The 14865-nt window shown below is 34.7% G+C and overlaps 1 protein-coding gene across 2 annotated transcripts in view; it reads left to right on the forward strand.

Moving 5' to 3' along the window:
* The window catches only part of ROCK2 (Rho associated coiled-coil containing protein kinase 2), a 140552-nt gene that overhangs the window by 58110 nt on the left and 67577 nt on the right, over positions 1-14865 (forward strand). For both annotated transcript variants that reach the window (XM_082357501.1, XM_082357502.1), the window contains exon 4: positions 13312-13449. In XM_082357501.1, the coding sequence (XP_082213627.1) occupies positions 13312-13449 (138 nt within the window). The remainder of the gene's footprint in view (positions 1-13311; positions 13450-14865) is intronic.

Below are 14865 nucleotides of genomic sequence, written 5' to 3' on the forward strand. Positions count from 1 at the left end.
CTTCATACTTATTTCATTGTGGTTAGGGAATAAACACTAGAATTTGAAGTTGTATTTTTGGAGGGAAATATGACAGACCTTGACTTGTCATGTTTTTGCGTCAGGGTAGTCATTGTTCTGTGTTAGATTAATTTGATCATTAAAGTTCAATATGTTAAAGGAAAGGAAAACAGAAACAGAGGCTTTTATTTTTGTTGTTAATTTCCATCCCGTATTTCATTTTGGCCACAGGATATGCAGAAACAAAGTCATATGTTTTTAAAAATGAAAAATATTTCAACGTTCCACTAATTCGATGACCTGACCTGAGAGCTTGTACATGTTTGTTTTGGCTTTAGTTCTTGGTTGTTACCTTAGGCAGGGACTCTTAAAAAGAAGAATGAGATTGAAAAGGGAAAGCCCAAGTGCTTCTCCCATAGCCTTTTGAAGTTGATTCGTATGTGGAAGATAAGTTAGTTAGGCAGATATGTAGGGAATGTTCCATATTTGGCACATCTTTATGATTATTTTTTCTAGTCATCTGAAGAAAGTGTTACAGTAGTAGGTACAAATGTGTCTTCCCTTGTGAAATGCTTTTTCTGGTCAAGTAAAGATATGTTGTCACAGAGGACCTACCAATCAATTTCCACGTAGAAAATTCTCATTGTAAAAGTAACTTCGGTATGTCACAGCAACTATACCACAGTATAAGAGCTAGGGTCCAGACTACCTACGGTTGAATTCTGACTCTTTCGCTGTCTAGCTGTGACTTCAGACAAGTTACTTAATCTCTCTGTGCTTAGTTTCTTATCTGTTAATGAAGATAACAATAGTGTTTATACCTCATGAGATTACTGGAAGAATTAAATGTGACAATATATATAAAGCATTTGGAACAGTTCCTGGAATATATTCAATAGTAAGTGTTTAGTAAATGTTAGCAATTAATTGTCAGACATAAAACAGCGCATTTATCTATATCCATCAATGAAATAGTTAATCAGGATCTGTTATGTTCCAGGAGCTGTTCTAGCCTCTAAAGATACAGTAATATAGCCTCTATCTTGCTGAAAGTGGTAGTTTTGTGGAGGAGAGGAAGAATTTTACTTTAAACAAGTAAAGTTTTTTCAGATTACAATAAATGCTATGAAGGAAAAGATCTGGATGCTCTGAGAGAGAATAATGGAGGAATGTGCCTTACTCAGACTGGGCAGTTAGGAAAGGTCTTGCTGTGAGAAAGTGACATTTGAGTTAAGTTAAAGGAGTTGGCCACATGAAGAAGTGGGGATAGAGTGGGAGTTAAAATACAGAGGGAATACATGTGAAAATGTCATGAGTCAGGAAAGTGACAAGTCATTTAATTTATTTGGGTGTAGATTTCCTCATCAGAAAAGGCATTTCTCGTGGATTGAAAAGTTCTATAATCCCAGGAGGGCAAAATTTGTTCAGCTTGTTGTCTTTTGTCTTTTTCTCCCCTATCTACAGAGGAGATGTACATTTATGTTTTTATATCATGAAAGGTCCACAACAATGGATGGTTTTATCTAATATCCCTCTTGTTTTTGGATTCTACTCTTTTGGAATATTTTATCACATCTCATTTTGATGGAACATAGTACGAGTCAGTATAGTATATTGATTAAGAGCATGTACTCTGGTGACTTCCATGGTGGTCCAGTGATTAAGACTCTGCGCCTCCACTGCAGGGGTGCAGGTTCCATCCCTGGTCGGGGAGCTAACATCCCACATGCTGTGAGGTGTGGCCAAAAAAAAAAAAGGTGAATCAAGGATTTTGAAATGAATTTATAAATAAATGTGAAACTGGCTTTTAAAAAAAAAAGAGCATGTACTCTGGAGCTAGACCTCTCAACTACCTAACTTCTTTGTTGACTTAGTGTCCTCATTTGTAAAGTGAAGATAATAATAGTTCATTATTCATAGGTTGCTATGAGTGTGAAATGAGCTAATATATGGAAAATATCTAGAATAGTATCTGACACATAGTGAATAGGTAATAAATTGTAGGCTAAAATTGGAGCCTGCTGGAAAAGCAGTTAAGATCCTTTTAAAGACTCATTTACTAATTTCACATATTGGCTTAACAAAACATGTTTTTATAGTTAAGGTAGTAATGTTCAACTTTTAATAGATATTTTTGCATAAAGTACTCTGGTACTGTGGAAAAACAGTCAAAGCCATCTACTTTTGTTTCTGTTCTGTGGTATGCAGATGTCCTGTCATCAAAGGTTTCATTTCTTTATCTTGGAGTGGCACTAATAATAGAACTTTTATAAGAGGTTGTGTGAGGACTAAATTATGTTATACATATGTGGTACTTATCATGGACGTGGCACATTGTAGGTATCAAGTAAATACTAGCTGTTGTCACTATTGTCAGTTTCTGTGGATTTATGGCATTAAATGAGTTTTAATTTGGAATAAATAATCAGAAGTGTTGTTCTTACTTTCATATATATTTGTGTATGTTAATTTGCTAGGGCTGCCATAGCAAAATACCACAGACTGTGCTTAAACAACAGAAATTTATTTCCTTACAGTTCTGGAGGGTAGAAGTTCAAGATCAAAGTGTTAGCATGTTTAGTTTCTTCCAAGGTCTCTCTCCATGGCTTGCAGATGGCCACCTTCTCACTGTGTCCTCACATGGTCTTTCCTCTGTGCATGCACATCCCTGGTGTGTCGCTCTGTATGTCCTTCATCACCTCTTCTCGTAAGGACTCCAGTCAGGTTGGATTAGCACCATCCCTAACTGCCTCTTTTTAACTTAATCATGTCTTTAAAGGCTCTGTCTCCAAATACAGTCACATTCTGAGGTACTAGAGGTTAGAGCTTCAAAATGTGAATTGTGGGTGAGGGGGACACATGATTCACCCCACTACAGTATGTATGTATGTATGTATGTTAGGATGAACTTTTCAGTGAGATAACCTTTTGACCATGGTATGCATGCTTACTTTTTTTGTTTATTAACTTTTCTTGGACACTAATTCTCTTTTCTTTGAAAAAGAAAGTTATAAATTCTAGCCTTGCAAATGTCTTCTTAAGGTAAAAATACAGTCTTCCTCTCTATTAGTAGAATATACATTGTTCTTCAGATATTCCTTTGGTTAGTTGATTAGCAAATGTTTATTAAATGTCAAGTATCATCATAAACATATAACTATCGTCAACACGTTAAACAGGTAAACTACTCAGACAAGGCACCTTTACATTCATGGAGCTTTTGTTTTGAAACTGTTATAGTTTCAGAAAGAAATTGTGGTCTGGGTTCTAAAAGTAGAGTTATAAATTAATCTTCTTAAATGTAATGCGTGTATGTTAGGAATTACTTACATATGATTCTTTACTCGGGGGAGATGTATAAAAACAAGTTTTCATGGTAGCAGTGGAAATATTTTTATTTTGAAGTTATATCTTATTATTTTGGAGTTTGGAAACCTTTAATTGGTTTTGCGATATTGTCTACTCATTCTCCTTAAGAAAATGTGACATTAAATTTTTTCTTGGTGGTTTTATTTAAAGCTACACAGATTAGTATATGAATGTATTCTCATTCTCAAAGGTCTAAGTTACTTAGAATTAGGTAAAATATGAAAATCTCTATCATGTCTTCTCTCGATTCTCATTTTCAAACATAAAGGTAACCAGCCTGTTGGTAATCTTTTAGTGCTTTGATGATTAGAAATATTTGGGGACTGTTGCAAAACTAGTGTCAAATTATTTTCAGTGGATATTTATATTTTATTCTAATTATTTTCATTCTAGGAAAGTTGAAACCTTTCCGTATTGAGTTATAAAAATTGCATCAATGCTAATTATTCTCCCTTGAAATTAAAAATTATTTTATTTATACATCAAATATGTTCATAGTAGAATAATAAAATAAGCCAACATTATACTTTTTAAAATCACCTGCAGTCCCACTACTGAGAGATAACTACTTTTATTACTTTGATGTATAGCTTTCCAACTTTTCTGTTTCTAAAGATATGTGTAATATATGTATATTAAGGGACCATATTATGTACATGGTTTTACAACCTGTGTTTTTTTATGCAACAGTAAATAGTAACACACGCTTGTATAACAGTTACAACATGCCAGGCAGGCTGCTAAGCAATTGGTATATAGTAACCAGTCTTTACAACAGTCTTTCTAGATGGTATAACTACTGTTATTCCCATTTTACAGATGGGGAAATTCAGGTAGATAAGATAAATGACTTGCGAGAGTTCACACAGCTGCTAAATGGTTGAACTGAGATTTGAACTTAGGCAGAGGACTCCGGAGTCCATTCTCTTTGCTCTATGGCCATAACCAGTTTTCTGTGCCAATATAGACTTTGTATGTAATTTTATTGGCTACATGGTGTTTCACTATCATCTTAACCTCTTACAAGTATTCAGTTCTCCTTTCTTGAAACACCATTTTTTCTACATTGCTGGCTCTTCCTTCTCAGTTTCCTTAGTGGTTCATTCTCCACCTGACTTGTAAGTATTGTAGTTCCCAAAGGCTAGGCTCTTATTTTTTTTGATCTGCATTTTCTCCCAAGGCAAGTTCATGCAGTCCTCTAACTTTAAATACGATCCATGTGATGTCAAGGCTCAAATTTATAGCTACTGCTCAGAACTTTTACTTTGCTTTCCAAACTCATATTCATGGTAGCTTATTTGACAACTCCATTAAGATGTATCACAGACATCTAAAACATGTGAAATTAGAATGCTTGATTCCCTCTCTAACTTTGCTCTTCCTCCACAAATCTGTTCCTTCTCTTATTTTCCCATCTTAATAAATAAATGACTCTAGCATCAACCCAGTTGACGCTCAAGCCAAAAAATTGGGAGTCATTATTGATTTCTCTTCCCCTCATTTCTTATATTTAATTTTTCAGTAAGTCCTGCTCATAATGTTTCTCTAGTCTCTCCACTTTTTGGGGGGTATTCACTGCCACCGCCTTTCTCCAAGATACCCTTTCATTCCCAGTGAGGTATGAGGGCCTACTTTGTGTCCTGCTTTGTTTTCTACTTCTGCTAACAGTTTCACCATTGTACTATTGATTTTGGATTGGGAGTGCTGATGGAGAAAATACCAAGACTGGATTTATTAAATCTTCTGCAGATTCATGCTCTCCAAGCTCAGCTGAACCCACATTACTATTTGGCAAACTTTTTTCCCCATACTTCATAGCCTTGTATTTTCACATACCACTCCTACGCCAATAAGGGTATAATAGAATCAACTATGGGGCTTTTCTAACATACATGCTTTGTTTCATTTTGTTTTCTTTATTTCCCCACTTCTCTATAATGAGATACATGAAGATGGGAAGTATAGATCTATCTAATACAAACTGCTGCCAAATTGACCCTTCTGAAATACAGTCATTGTATCTCTCCTTTGCATTTTATGGCTCCCTTGCCTACTAAATGAAGCATGAAGTCTTCATCCCGGCCTTCTAGGCCCTCTTATTTAAGATATCACCAATTAATCTTTTTAACCCTTATTTTCCATCATGCTATCCTTTCTGAGCAGGCTACTTATTTCAGCGCATGCTCTTGTTTACTTGTCTGTTCCTCCAAAAATGTTGTTTCGCTCACTCTCAGTACTTATTTTAAAAGAGAAGTTTCCTGATTCCTTTTGCTTTCCTTCCTACCCTTTGAGTGTGCCCTCTCTCGTCTGCATCTTTTAATTATGATTGCTTTATTTAATTTCCCATATTATGCCTTGTGCTGTAGTTTATATGTATACTTCTTTGAATCTTTTTATATTGTAAATTTTTTGAGGGCAGGAACTGTGTCTTTTCAGTACTTTTGGCATTCCCATCAGGAGCTCATAGCTGTGTGTCTGAAAATAGTTCACCTATATCTGGGAAGATGATCTTCTTTAGTCAAGTACACAGTTTAGTAGGAATGTCTGTAGAGCAACAGGGAGAAACGGGGGAACCCTCACCATGGAGCCATTTGTTAATTCAGTCTTGAACATTGGTAAAGGACGTGTTTGTGCAGCTAGATCATATCTGTGATTGGATTTTTCTTGTCTTTTTATGTCCCGTACAACACAGAACCTGAAATGTAGAAAGTTTTCATTGATGTGAATTGACTGTGATTAGTCCTGATCCCTGGGCTCAGGTGCTCCCTGGGGATCCAGAATGCTAAGGGGATACAGATTCACAGTGATAGAACTCAAGGCTGATATGAGATGAGGATCTTGTTCTTTGTTTTTTTTTTTAAATCTCCTGCTGGCTTGCTCTTAATTTAAATGGTTTTAAACTAAGGTTTTAAAGTGGAACCAACCAGAAGGAAAGAGTGTATGGGAAATGATTCTCTAACACTTGTCATGTAAACTCAGGTTTTTTAGTCCTCTTTGGAGTAAAACAGTCTCCTTGCTGGTTACAGGGTTATTTCTGATTTGTAAAAATTATCTCCCTTCCTCCATGTTTTGGTAATTCCTGTATTCCCCCGTTCAATCTTAGCTGCCACAACCAGACCTGGCAGAAAGCAGGAGGACATGCTTTTCTTGTGTCTTTAGTGGAAACCCCAGCAGCACACAATAACTGCTCCAGATCTGCCAAATAGATGCATTGGTTCTTTTTGTAAAAATAATCTATTGTCATTTTTGATATCAAAAATAAATTTTAGGGCTTCCCTGGTGGCGCAGTGGTTGAGAATCTGCCTGCCAATGCAGGGGACACGGGTTCGAGCCCTGGTCTGGGAGGATCCCACATGCCGCGGAGCGGCTGGGCCCATGAGCCACAATTACTGAGCCTGCGCGTCTGGAGCCTGTGCTCCGCAACAAGAGAGGCCGCGATAATGAGAGGCCCGCGCACCGCGATGAAGAGTGGCCCCCACTTGCCACAACTGGAGAAAGCCCTCGCACAGAAACGAAGACCCAACACAGCCATAAATAAATAAATAAATAAATAAAATTTAAAAAAAAAATAGTAAAAATTAAAAAAAAATAAATAAATAAAATTTAAAGCCTGAAATGGGGCATTTTGGTTAGAATGATTTTCAAAAGTTTTTGTCCACAAGTGTTCTAGGAGATCTAGGTCCATTTTAGGACTTTTTCAAACATGTCTCTAGCTACACTTAGGAATGTTTCATCTACTTTAAAAAAATTTTTTTTAAAGAAGTACATATTAGCTATAAAAAACACAAACAAATCTAAGAAAATAAAAATCCCTCAGAATTCCATCAGCTGAGATAAAACTGTTAACTGTTTTGACCCTTATTATCTTTTTTTTTTTTCCACATACATATAGTCAATTAGCTGGTACTTTTGCATTCATCCACTTTTAAAATTAGAAACTAGGAATATAGCAATTTTTTCTCTAACAGATAGAGACATTGGAAGAGAAGCAATGTTTTTGTCCTTTAGGTAATCATGGACTAGTGACATAGGGGAGACACATGTAAAGTTTCATAACAGAATGAACTGAGTTCCATTTGTCTATGGTGGAATTAGCTAACATTTTCATTGACTGTATTCTGTGTGCTAAGTATTTATATTCATTATCTTGTTTTATCTTTTCAACAATTCTGTGAGATTCTTAAGTAGATGAATTCACTGAAATTTAGAGAGATTAAGTGAATTGGCCACATAATTCATAAATAGTTAGGACTTTTGCCCAGGTTTGTTGACATCTACATCCATGCTTTTAAGCAGTACTCTCTGCATTGTTGTAATGAATCGCTACTATATCTATTTATCCATCCATATTGAATAAAGGAGAAAGAGCTAGAGAACAAAGGGGAACGTACAGAGATGCTGAGGAAGATTATAATAGAATCATTCAGAAGGAGATATCCTCACAAGGAAGGTCAGTGGAAACCAGCTTTCCTGAAATAACAGTGCTTTACTGTAGTACTTTGTAATACTAGTACTAATGTATTTTAAGGTATGAGGCAGACGTTTGGCATGAATACAACTATTGCCTCAATGTTTGTTCTGTAGATAAAGTCAAAGACTACAAGCTGGTGGTTCCTGACTCTTGTGTTATGAGCCTGTAAAGTGTTCTATTACAGTAGTTTAAATGAAATTCAGGCCTCATTAACTAGAACATCTAACCAAAATTGTCTTTATTTATTAAAAGTTTTATAGATCTCATAGCTATAATTTTGCTGAATTTGTTAAATTGGATAATTCAGCATTGTGCCAACCACTAGGCAGCCTCACAAATGAAAGTTTGTATTGTATTCTGTTCTTAAAGGAGCTTATGAAGCAGACATGTACACAACTAATTTTGATATTAGATTATTGTAAGCATTTTGGAAACACAGAAAGGGAAACCGTTTTGCATAAAGAATCACCAAGAATAAAGCACCAAGAACAGGCATTTTTCTCATGTTCAGAAAATCATCTTATGCCTGTGTTGTTGTTTATTTGAATGAACGGCTCTTTTCTCTAGGTTTGTTTTTGTTTAGTTAATTCATATATAAAAGATTAAACATAAATAAATGTTTAACTATTTCCTACTAGCTGACAAATATCTTTTAGTTTCTGTTCATAGCTGTTCTTTATAGCAGAATTCTTAAAACTCTTGTCATGGTCTGAGTCAAACATAAATAATATTATGGTATAAATTAATTGGCTCTTACTGTTATATGATTGATTTTTCTAATGAAGTTAAGATAACATTCAAATCTGATTTATTCTTAGAATAAGTGAACATTTGAAGAATGGCATAAATACAGAAGCGAGAGTACCTTAGCTGTTTCTTTTTAGTAATGTTTTAAACTTTAAAAAAAAACCCACAACATTTTATTAAAAGCATTGCTGGACTGAGCATTTGCTTTGAGATAATTTGCTAAGTAAGAATCTGGTCTATCTACTGTGGAAGGGATTTCTACTTTTAAGACTAGGATCCTTCATCCTCTAATCCCCCACCCTCCCACCCATGTTTTCGTATTGCTTTCCCATATATTTATCTTCAGCATTCTATAAATGGCATAACACCATACAAATCAAAGGAATTGTTTTTCCAGTTTAGTAATTTAATATAGAAGATGGATATAATCTGTGACCCTCATCATAACTTATTTGGCCCTTGGCATATAGGAATCTTTTCATGTAAAGTTACAGTATATCAAAACACTTTAAATTTCAAAATATTTTAAAATACTTTAAATTTCAAAGTATTTCAAAATAATAAGTGATATAAACCATTGATATAATAACCTTTCTAATTATAATTTGATTAGGCAGTTTTCATCCTGGGCTGTATTTTCTTTCTATCCATATGGATGTTTTATTTATTTGTTATATAAAGTACTGAGAAGGGATGTTAAAATTTCCAGCTGAAATTAGGATTTGCCTGTTTCTGTCTTTAGTTCTGTCAATTTTTGCTTCATGAGTTTTTAAGCTTATTTATTAGATACAAACATATTTAAAATTTTTAATGCCTTCCTGATGAATTATTACTCCTTTTATCTGAATTATCCTTTTTTTCTCTTTGCCTTGAAGTCTACTTTGTTATTAATATTGCTCTGTCTACTTTCTTATCCTTGCTGTTTGCATGGTGTATCTTTTCCTATCTTTTTATTTTTAACCTGTTTGATCTTATATTTAAAATATATGAGGTTAGGTTTTGCTTTTTAATTCTCATAATCTCTGCCTGTGAATTGTGTGTTTAGTCCGTTTATATTTACACATATTTCAGACTGTTTAAAATTGTCTTGTAGGCCCTTAAGTCTCTATTCATTTTCATTTATTCATCTTTCTCTTTATTCTCTTCATTGATTTGTGTTCAGGTTCACTGAATGTCCTTCTATCTCTATTCTCTGTTAAGCCCTTCCAAAGAATTTTCCATTTTAGTTATTTTTCAGTTATAGAATTTCCAATTGGTTCTTTTTTTAGTTTCCATTTCTCTGTTGGTATTTACTTCTGTTCATTCATTGAGACTATTTTTTCCTTTTTTTCTTTAACATACTGTCTTTTAGGTCTTTGGACATATTTATAAGAAATATTTAAAGTATTTGTTAGCTAAATCCAACATCTTTTGGGGATGTTTGCTATTGACTGCTTTTTTCTTGATGATGAGTCACATTTTCCTCTTTGCCTGTCAGGTAATTTTTAAATTATGTACAGGTCCTTTTTGATATGTGATAGAGACTGAATTTTGTTATTTTTCTTTGACAAGTGTTGATTTTCATTTTAATAAGCTGTCCAGTTACTTGCTGATAACCCTTAACTTTTGGAGCCTTAGTTTTTTACTTTGTAAATGTAGATGTGTTTAAAGACCAAGTTGTTTCCCAAGTCCTTTTAAGGACTCCAGACTCTACTCCCCTTTTGATCTTTTAGGGTTTGGTATTATAAGGCTTTGTTAGGTAGTGCTAGAGTAGGCCTTGCTTTAGAGCATGGTTCTTTCTCCTAAGATGTCTCACCTTGATGTCCAGGAAATCATCAAGGTTTCTCCACTCTTTTTTTTGGCTGGAAATCGAATGTGCCTGCCATGCTGTTTAACATCTGGTGACTCTGTTTTGTTATCAACCCCATTGCAGTTGCTCTCTGGTATACCTTTGCTATTTCCTCTTTGGATAATCCCTACCTTTGTTGAGCTTACATTCTAATATGGGACTCAGACAGTACAATGAAACAGCATCAAAAAATTGCAAGTTATGATGTCTTCTCAGAAGAAAACAAATCGAGTTGTGGGGTAGAGAACAATGAGTCTGTTTCCCCCACATCTGCAGTAACTTCCTTCACTGTAGTCTTGAACCCCTCAAAATCGTCCATGAGGGTTGGAATCAACTTCTTCCAAACTCCTGTTAATGTTGGTATTTTGACCTCTTCCCTTGAGTAACGAATGTCCTTCTGGCATCTAGAGTTAGAGTAGTGAATGCTTTCCAGAAAGTTTTTAGTTGACTATGCCCAGATCCATCAGGGGAATTGCTGTCTATGGCAGCTATAGCCTTACAAAATGTATTTCTTAAATAATAAGTCTTGAAAGTCGAAATGACTCTTTGGTCCATGGGCAGCAGAATGGATGTTGTGTTAGCAAGCATGAAAACAACATTAATATCATCGTACATCTCCATCAGAGCTCTTGGGTGACCAGGTGCATTGTTAATGAGAAATAATAATTTGAAAGGAATCTTTTTTCTGAGCATAGGTCTCACCAGTGGGCTTAAAATATTTAGTAAACTATGTTGTTAACAGATGTGCTGTCATCTAGACTTCATTGTTCCATTTATAAGGCATAGACAGTAGATTGGCATAATTCTTACAGGCCCTAGGATTTTCAGAATGGTAAAGGAACATTGGCTTCAACTTAAAAGCCACCAGCTGCATTAGCTCCTAACATGAGAGTCAGCCTGTACTTTGAAGCTTTGAAGACAGATATTGACTTCTCCTTTCTAACTATGAAAGTCCTAGATGGCTTTTTCTTCCAGTATAAGGCTATTTCATGTACAGGGAAGATCTCTTGGTTAGCGTAGCCACCTTCATTAATTATCTCAGCTAGATCTTTTGGATAACTTGCTGCATCTCCTACATTAGCGCTTGCTGATTCACCTTGCTCTTTGACATTATGGGGAAAGTTCACTGGCAACCAACTTCTGCTAGCTTCAGACTTCTCTTCTGCAGCTTCCTCACCTTTCTCAGCCTTCATAGAATTGAAGAGAGTTAGAGCCTTGCTCTGGATTACGCTTTGGCTTATGGGAATGTTGTGGCTGGTTTGATCTTCTATTCAGACCACCTAAACTTTCTCCATATCAGCAATAAGGCTGTTTTGCATTCTTATCATTTGTGTGTTCACTGGGGTAGCACTTTTAATTTCCTTCAAGAACTTTTTCTTTGCATTCACAACTTGGCTAACTGGCGCAAGAGGCCTAGCTTTCAACTTCTCTTGGCTTTCATCATGCCTTTCTTACTAAGTCTAATCATTTCTAGCTTTTGCTTTAAATTGAGAGATGTGGGACTCTTCCTTTCATCTGAACACCTACAGGCCATTGCAGGATCATTAATTGGCCTAATTTCGATATTGTTGTGTCTCAGAGAATAAGGAGGCCCAAGATGAGGGAAAGAGACAGGGGAACAGCAGGTCAATGGAGCAGTCAGAGCGCATAAAACATTTATTGATTAAGTTTGCTGTCTTATATGAGCATGCTTTGGGGCACCCCAGAACAGTTACTGATCACAGATCACCATAACAAATATAATAATGACAATGAAAAAGTCTGAAGTATTGTGAGAATTACCAAAATGTGAGACAGAGACATGAAGTAAGCAAATGCTATTGGAAAAATGGCACCAACAGACTTGCTCGACACAGTGTTGCCACAAACCTTCAATTTGTAAAAAATGTAATATTTACAAAGTACAGTAAGTCAAAGTGCAATAAAACAACGTATGCCTGTAAAAAATGTTGGACCAGGGTGGTATCAGTGGAGGTAGTTAGAAATGGTTGGGTTCTGAAACTGTTTGAAGGTAGGACTGACGTGATTTGCTGATGAGTTTTTATGAGCTATATGAGAAAAAGAGGAGCCAGAGGTTTATAGCCAGAGCAGTTAGAAGAATGAAGATGCCATTTACTAAAACAGGGAAGACTATAGGAGAAATAAACTCAGGGGTGAAGATTTGGAGTTCAGTTTTGGTCATCCTACTAGATATCCAAGTATAAATGTTAGCAGTTATTATTTATTATTAATTATCCAGTAGATGTTAACTTTTATAATCATTCATTAAATATTTATTGGCTCTGTGGTAGAGTTTGCTATGTTATATTCTAGGATTTAAATGATGGTCAAAAATGGACACTGTCCTTGCCCTTACGGAATTAGCAGTCTAATGAAGAAGATAAGAATTGATCAAATAACCATATTATTGGTAGTTTTTCCCTTAAAAAAAAAATAAGCTTTTAAATAGGATACCTAGGAAGAAATAAGGATGACTTAACAAAATCACAAATAACCCTTGATATCTAAATTTACTAGGTTCTTATGGTCAGATCGTGATGGATACATGTACATATCTTACAAGTTTCTCATTTAACAACATCTTATTCTTAAAATTGGTTAGCTTAATTAACAGGGAATGAAGCTTCATGAATTCAGTTTTATTTAGATGAAATGAGGTAGTTATATATTGAATCTAGCATTTAAAGGTATTGTATATTTCATGAAATATTTAGGCTGTGGGGAATTTTCTCCTCTCTTTCATTAAAAATGTTATGTTTTTACTTTTTATTAGTTAGCTAAGGATCATTTTGTTTGTAACTAAAGTCTTTTAAGAACAGCATTATAGTATGATCTGTTGTTCACCATTTTCTCATAAAATTAAAGAATTAATTCTTGTGTTTTAAAAAATCAACAGGTTCGTCATAAGGCATCACAGAAAGTTTATGCTATGAAGCTTCTTAGTAAGTTTGAAATGATAAAAAGGTCAGATTCTGCTTTTTTCTGGGAGGAAAGAGATATTATGGCCTTTGCCAACAGTCCCTGGGTGGTTCAGGTAAGCATACTAACTTTTATAAGTTTATTTCCCCTTTTTATAAGTGCTTATTTTTAAGAATTGATTTTGCATGCTGAAAGTCCTATATCTCATTCACATAATGACAGTGCAGTTATTTTTTAATAAGATCTGATTCATTACACTTGTTTAATCTTCCTAAATAGTGTGTTATATAGAAATGACATGTAATACTTAATTGTTGTATAAAAGCAAGTATTACTTGCAACTTTCTCTTTTTTAATTCCTTTATAAAGAATTGGATTGATTACCAATATGCCATTGTTCTCCACCTACTCTTTCTCATGATTTACATAATAGGAACAATAATCAGCTTATCTTGAAGAGGGGGAAAAATTCTACATTAAAATTTTTGAAAATTCTCTTATTACCTATAATGTAAGACATTCTTGGGATTCCTAATTCAGCCTTTTATTTGACTGTGAAGTAAGGAATTTACTTGGTTACCCAGTAGTACAAGTCACAGAGGAAGGACAGGATAAATACTTTATTCTTTCCCTGTATTTACCAGTTTTCAAAATAAGGGATTAGTTTACTTTTATCCTCAAAGGTGACCAATTTGGGAGAAGTATCAGTTTAAACTCATGGACTTAAAACCTATTTGATGTGTTTCAGTCCTTTATCTTGTTCATACTCAAATTGTGACACCTTTGGCAGTGATCATGTTCAGGTTGGCTCTGAGTCCTTTTGACAGAGCCTTAGTTAGTCTTCGATAGCTAGCTTGCCGTCTTGATACATAGCAGAGTGTTCCAGACCTGTCTTGTACATTTTCTGTCCTTCACATGGAGTTAACCTTGCTTGTAGGTCCATCTTTTGTACATGTGTGAATATTTCTTTAGAATAGATTCCTAGCATTGGAATTGCTAGGACATATGGTGTGCACATTGGGCATTTTGTTTGATATTGCCAAATTGCCTTGTAAAGAAAGGTTTTTTACAAGTTTATATTACACTCTAATTGTCCAATAGATGTTTTATTTCACTAAATTTTTAGCAAATGCTGCATATTGTAATTATTTTAAATTTTTATTAGTTGCATCCTTGAGAAATAAGATGTTATTGTGTTAAGTTGCATTTTTTTATTATGAGGTTCAGCATATTTCGTATGCTTATTAGTAATTTGTATTCCTTCTCCACTGCTTATCCCATTTTCTAATGTGTTGTTTTGCTTTTTAAAAATTGGTTTGTTAGCATGTTAATACATTATGGATATTAATCCTTTGTTATATATGTTGGAAATATATTCTCTTGGACTATTGTCTGTTGTTTATTGAATTTTTAAATTTAGATGTAGTCAAATCTGTAGATTGTATATTTTAATTTTTGCTGGCAACACCTTCCCCATCCCTAAGATGAGGAGTTTATAATCCCCAAGATTATAAAAATATTATCTTACACT

This window comes from Balaenoptera borealis, assembly GCF_965194805.1.
Source record: "Balaenoptera borealis genome assembly, chromosome: 15".
Taxonomy (NCBI): domain Eukaryota; kingdom Metazoa; phylum Chordata; class Mammalia; order Artiodactyla; family Balaenopteridae; genus Balaenoptera; species Balaenoptera borealis.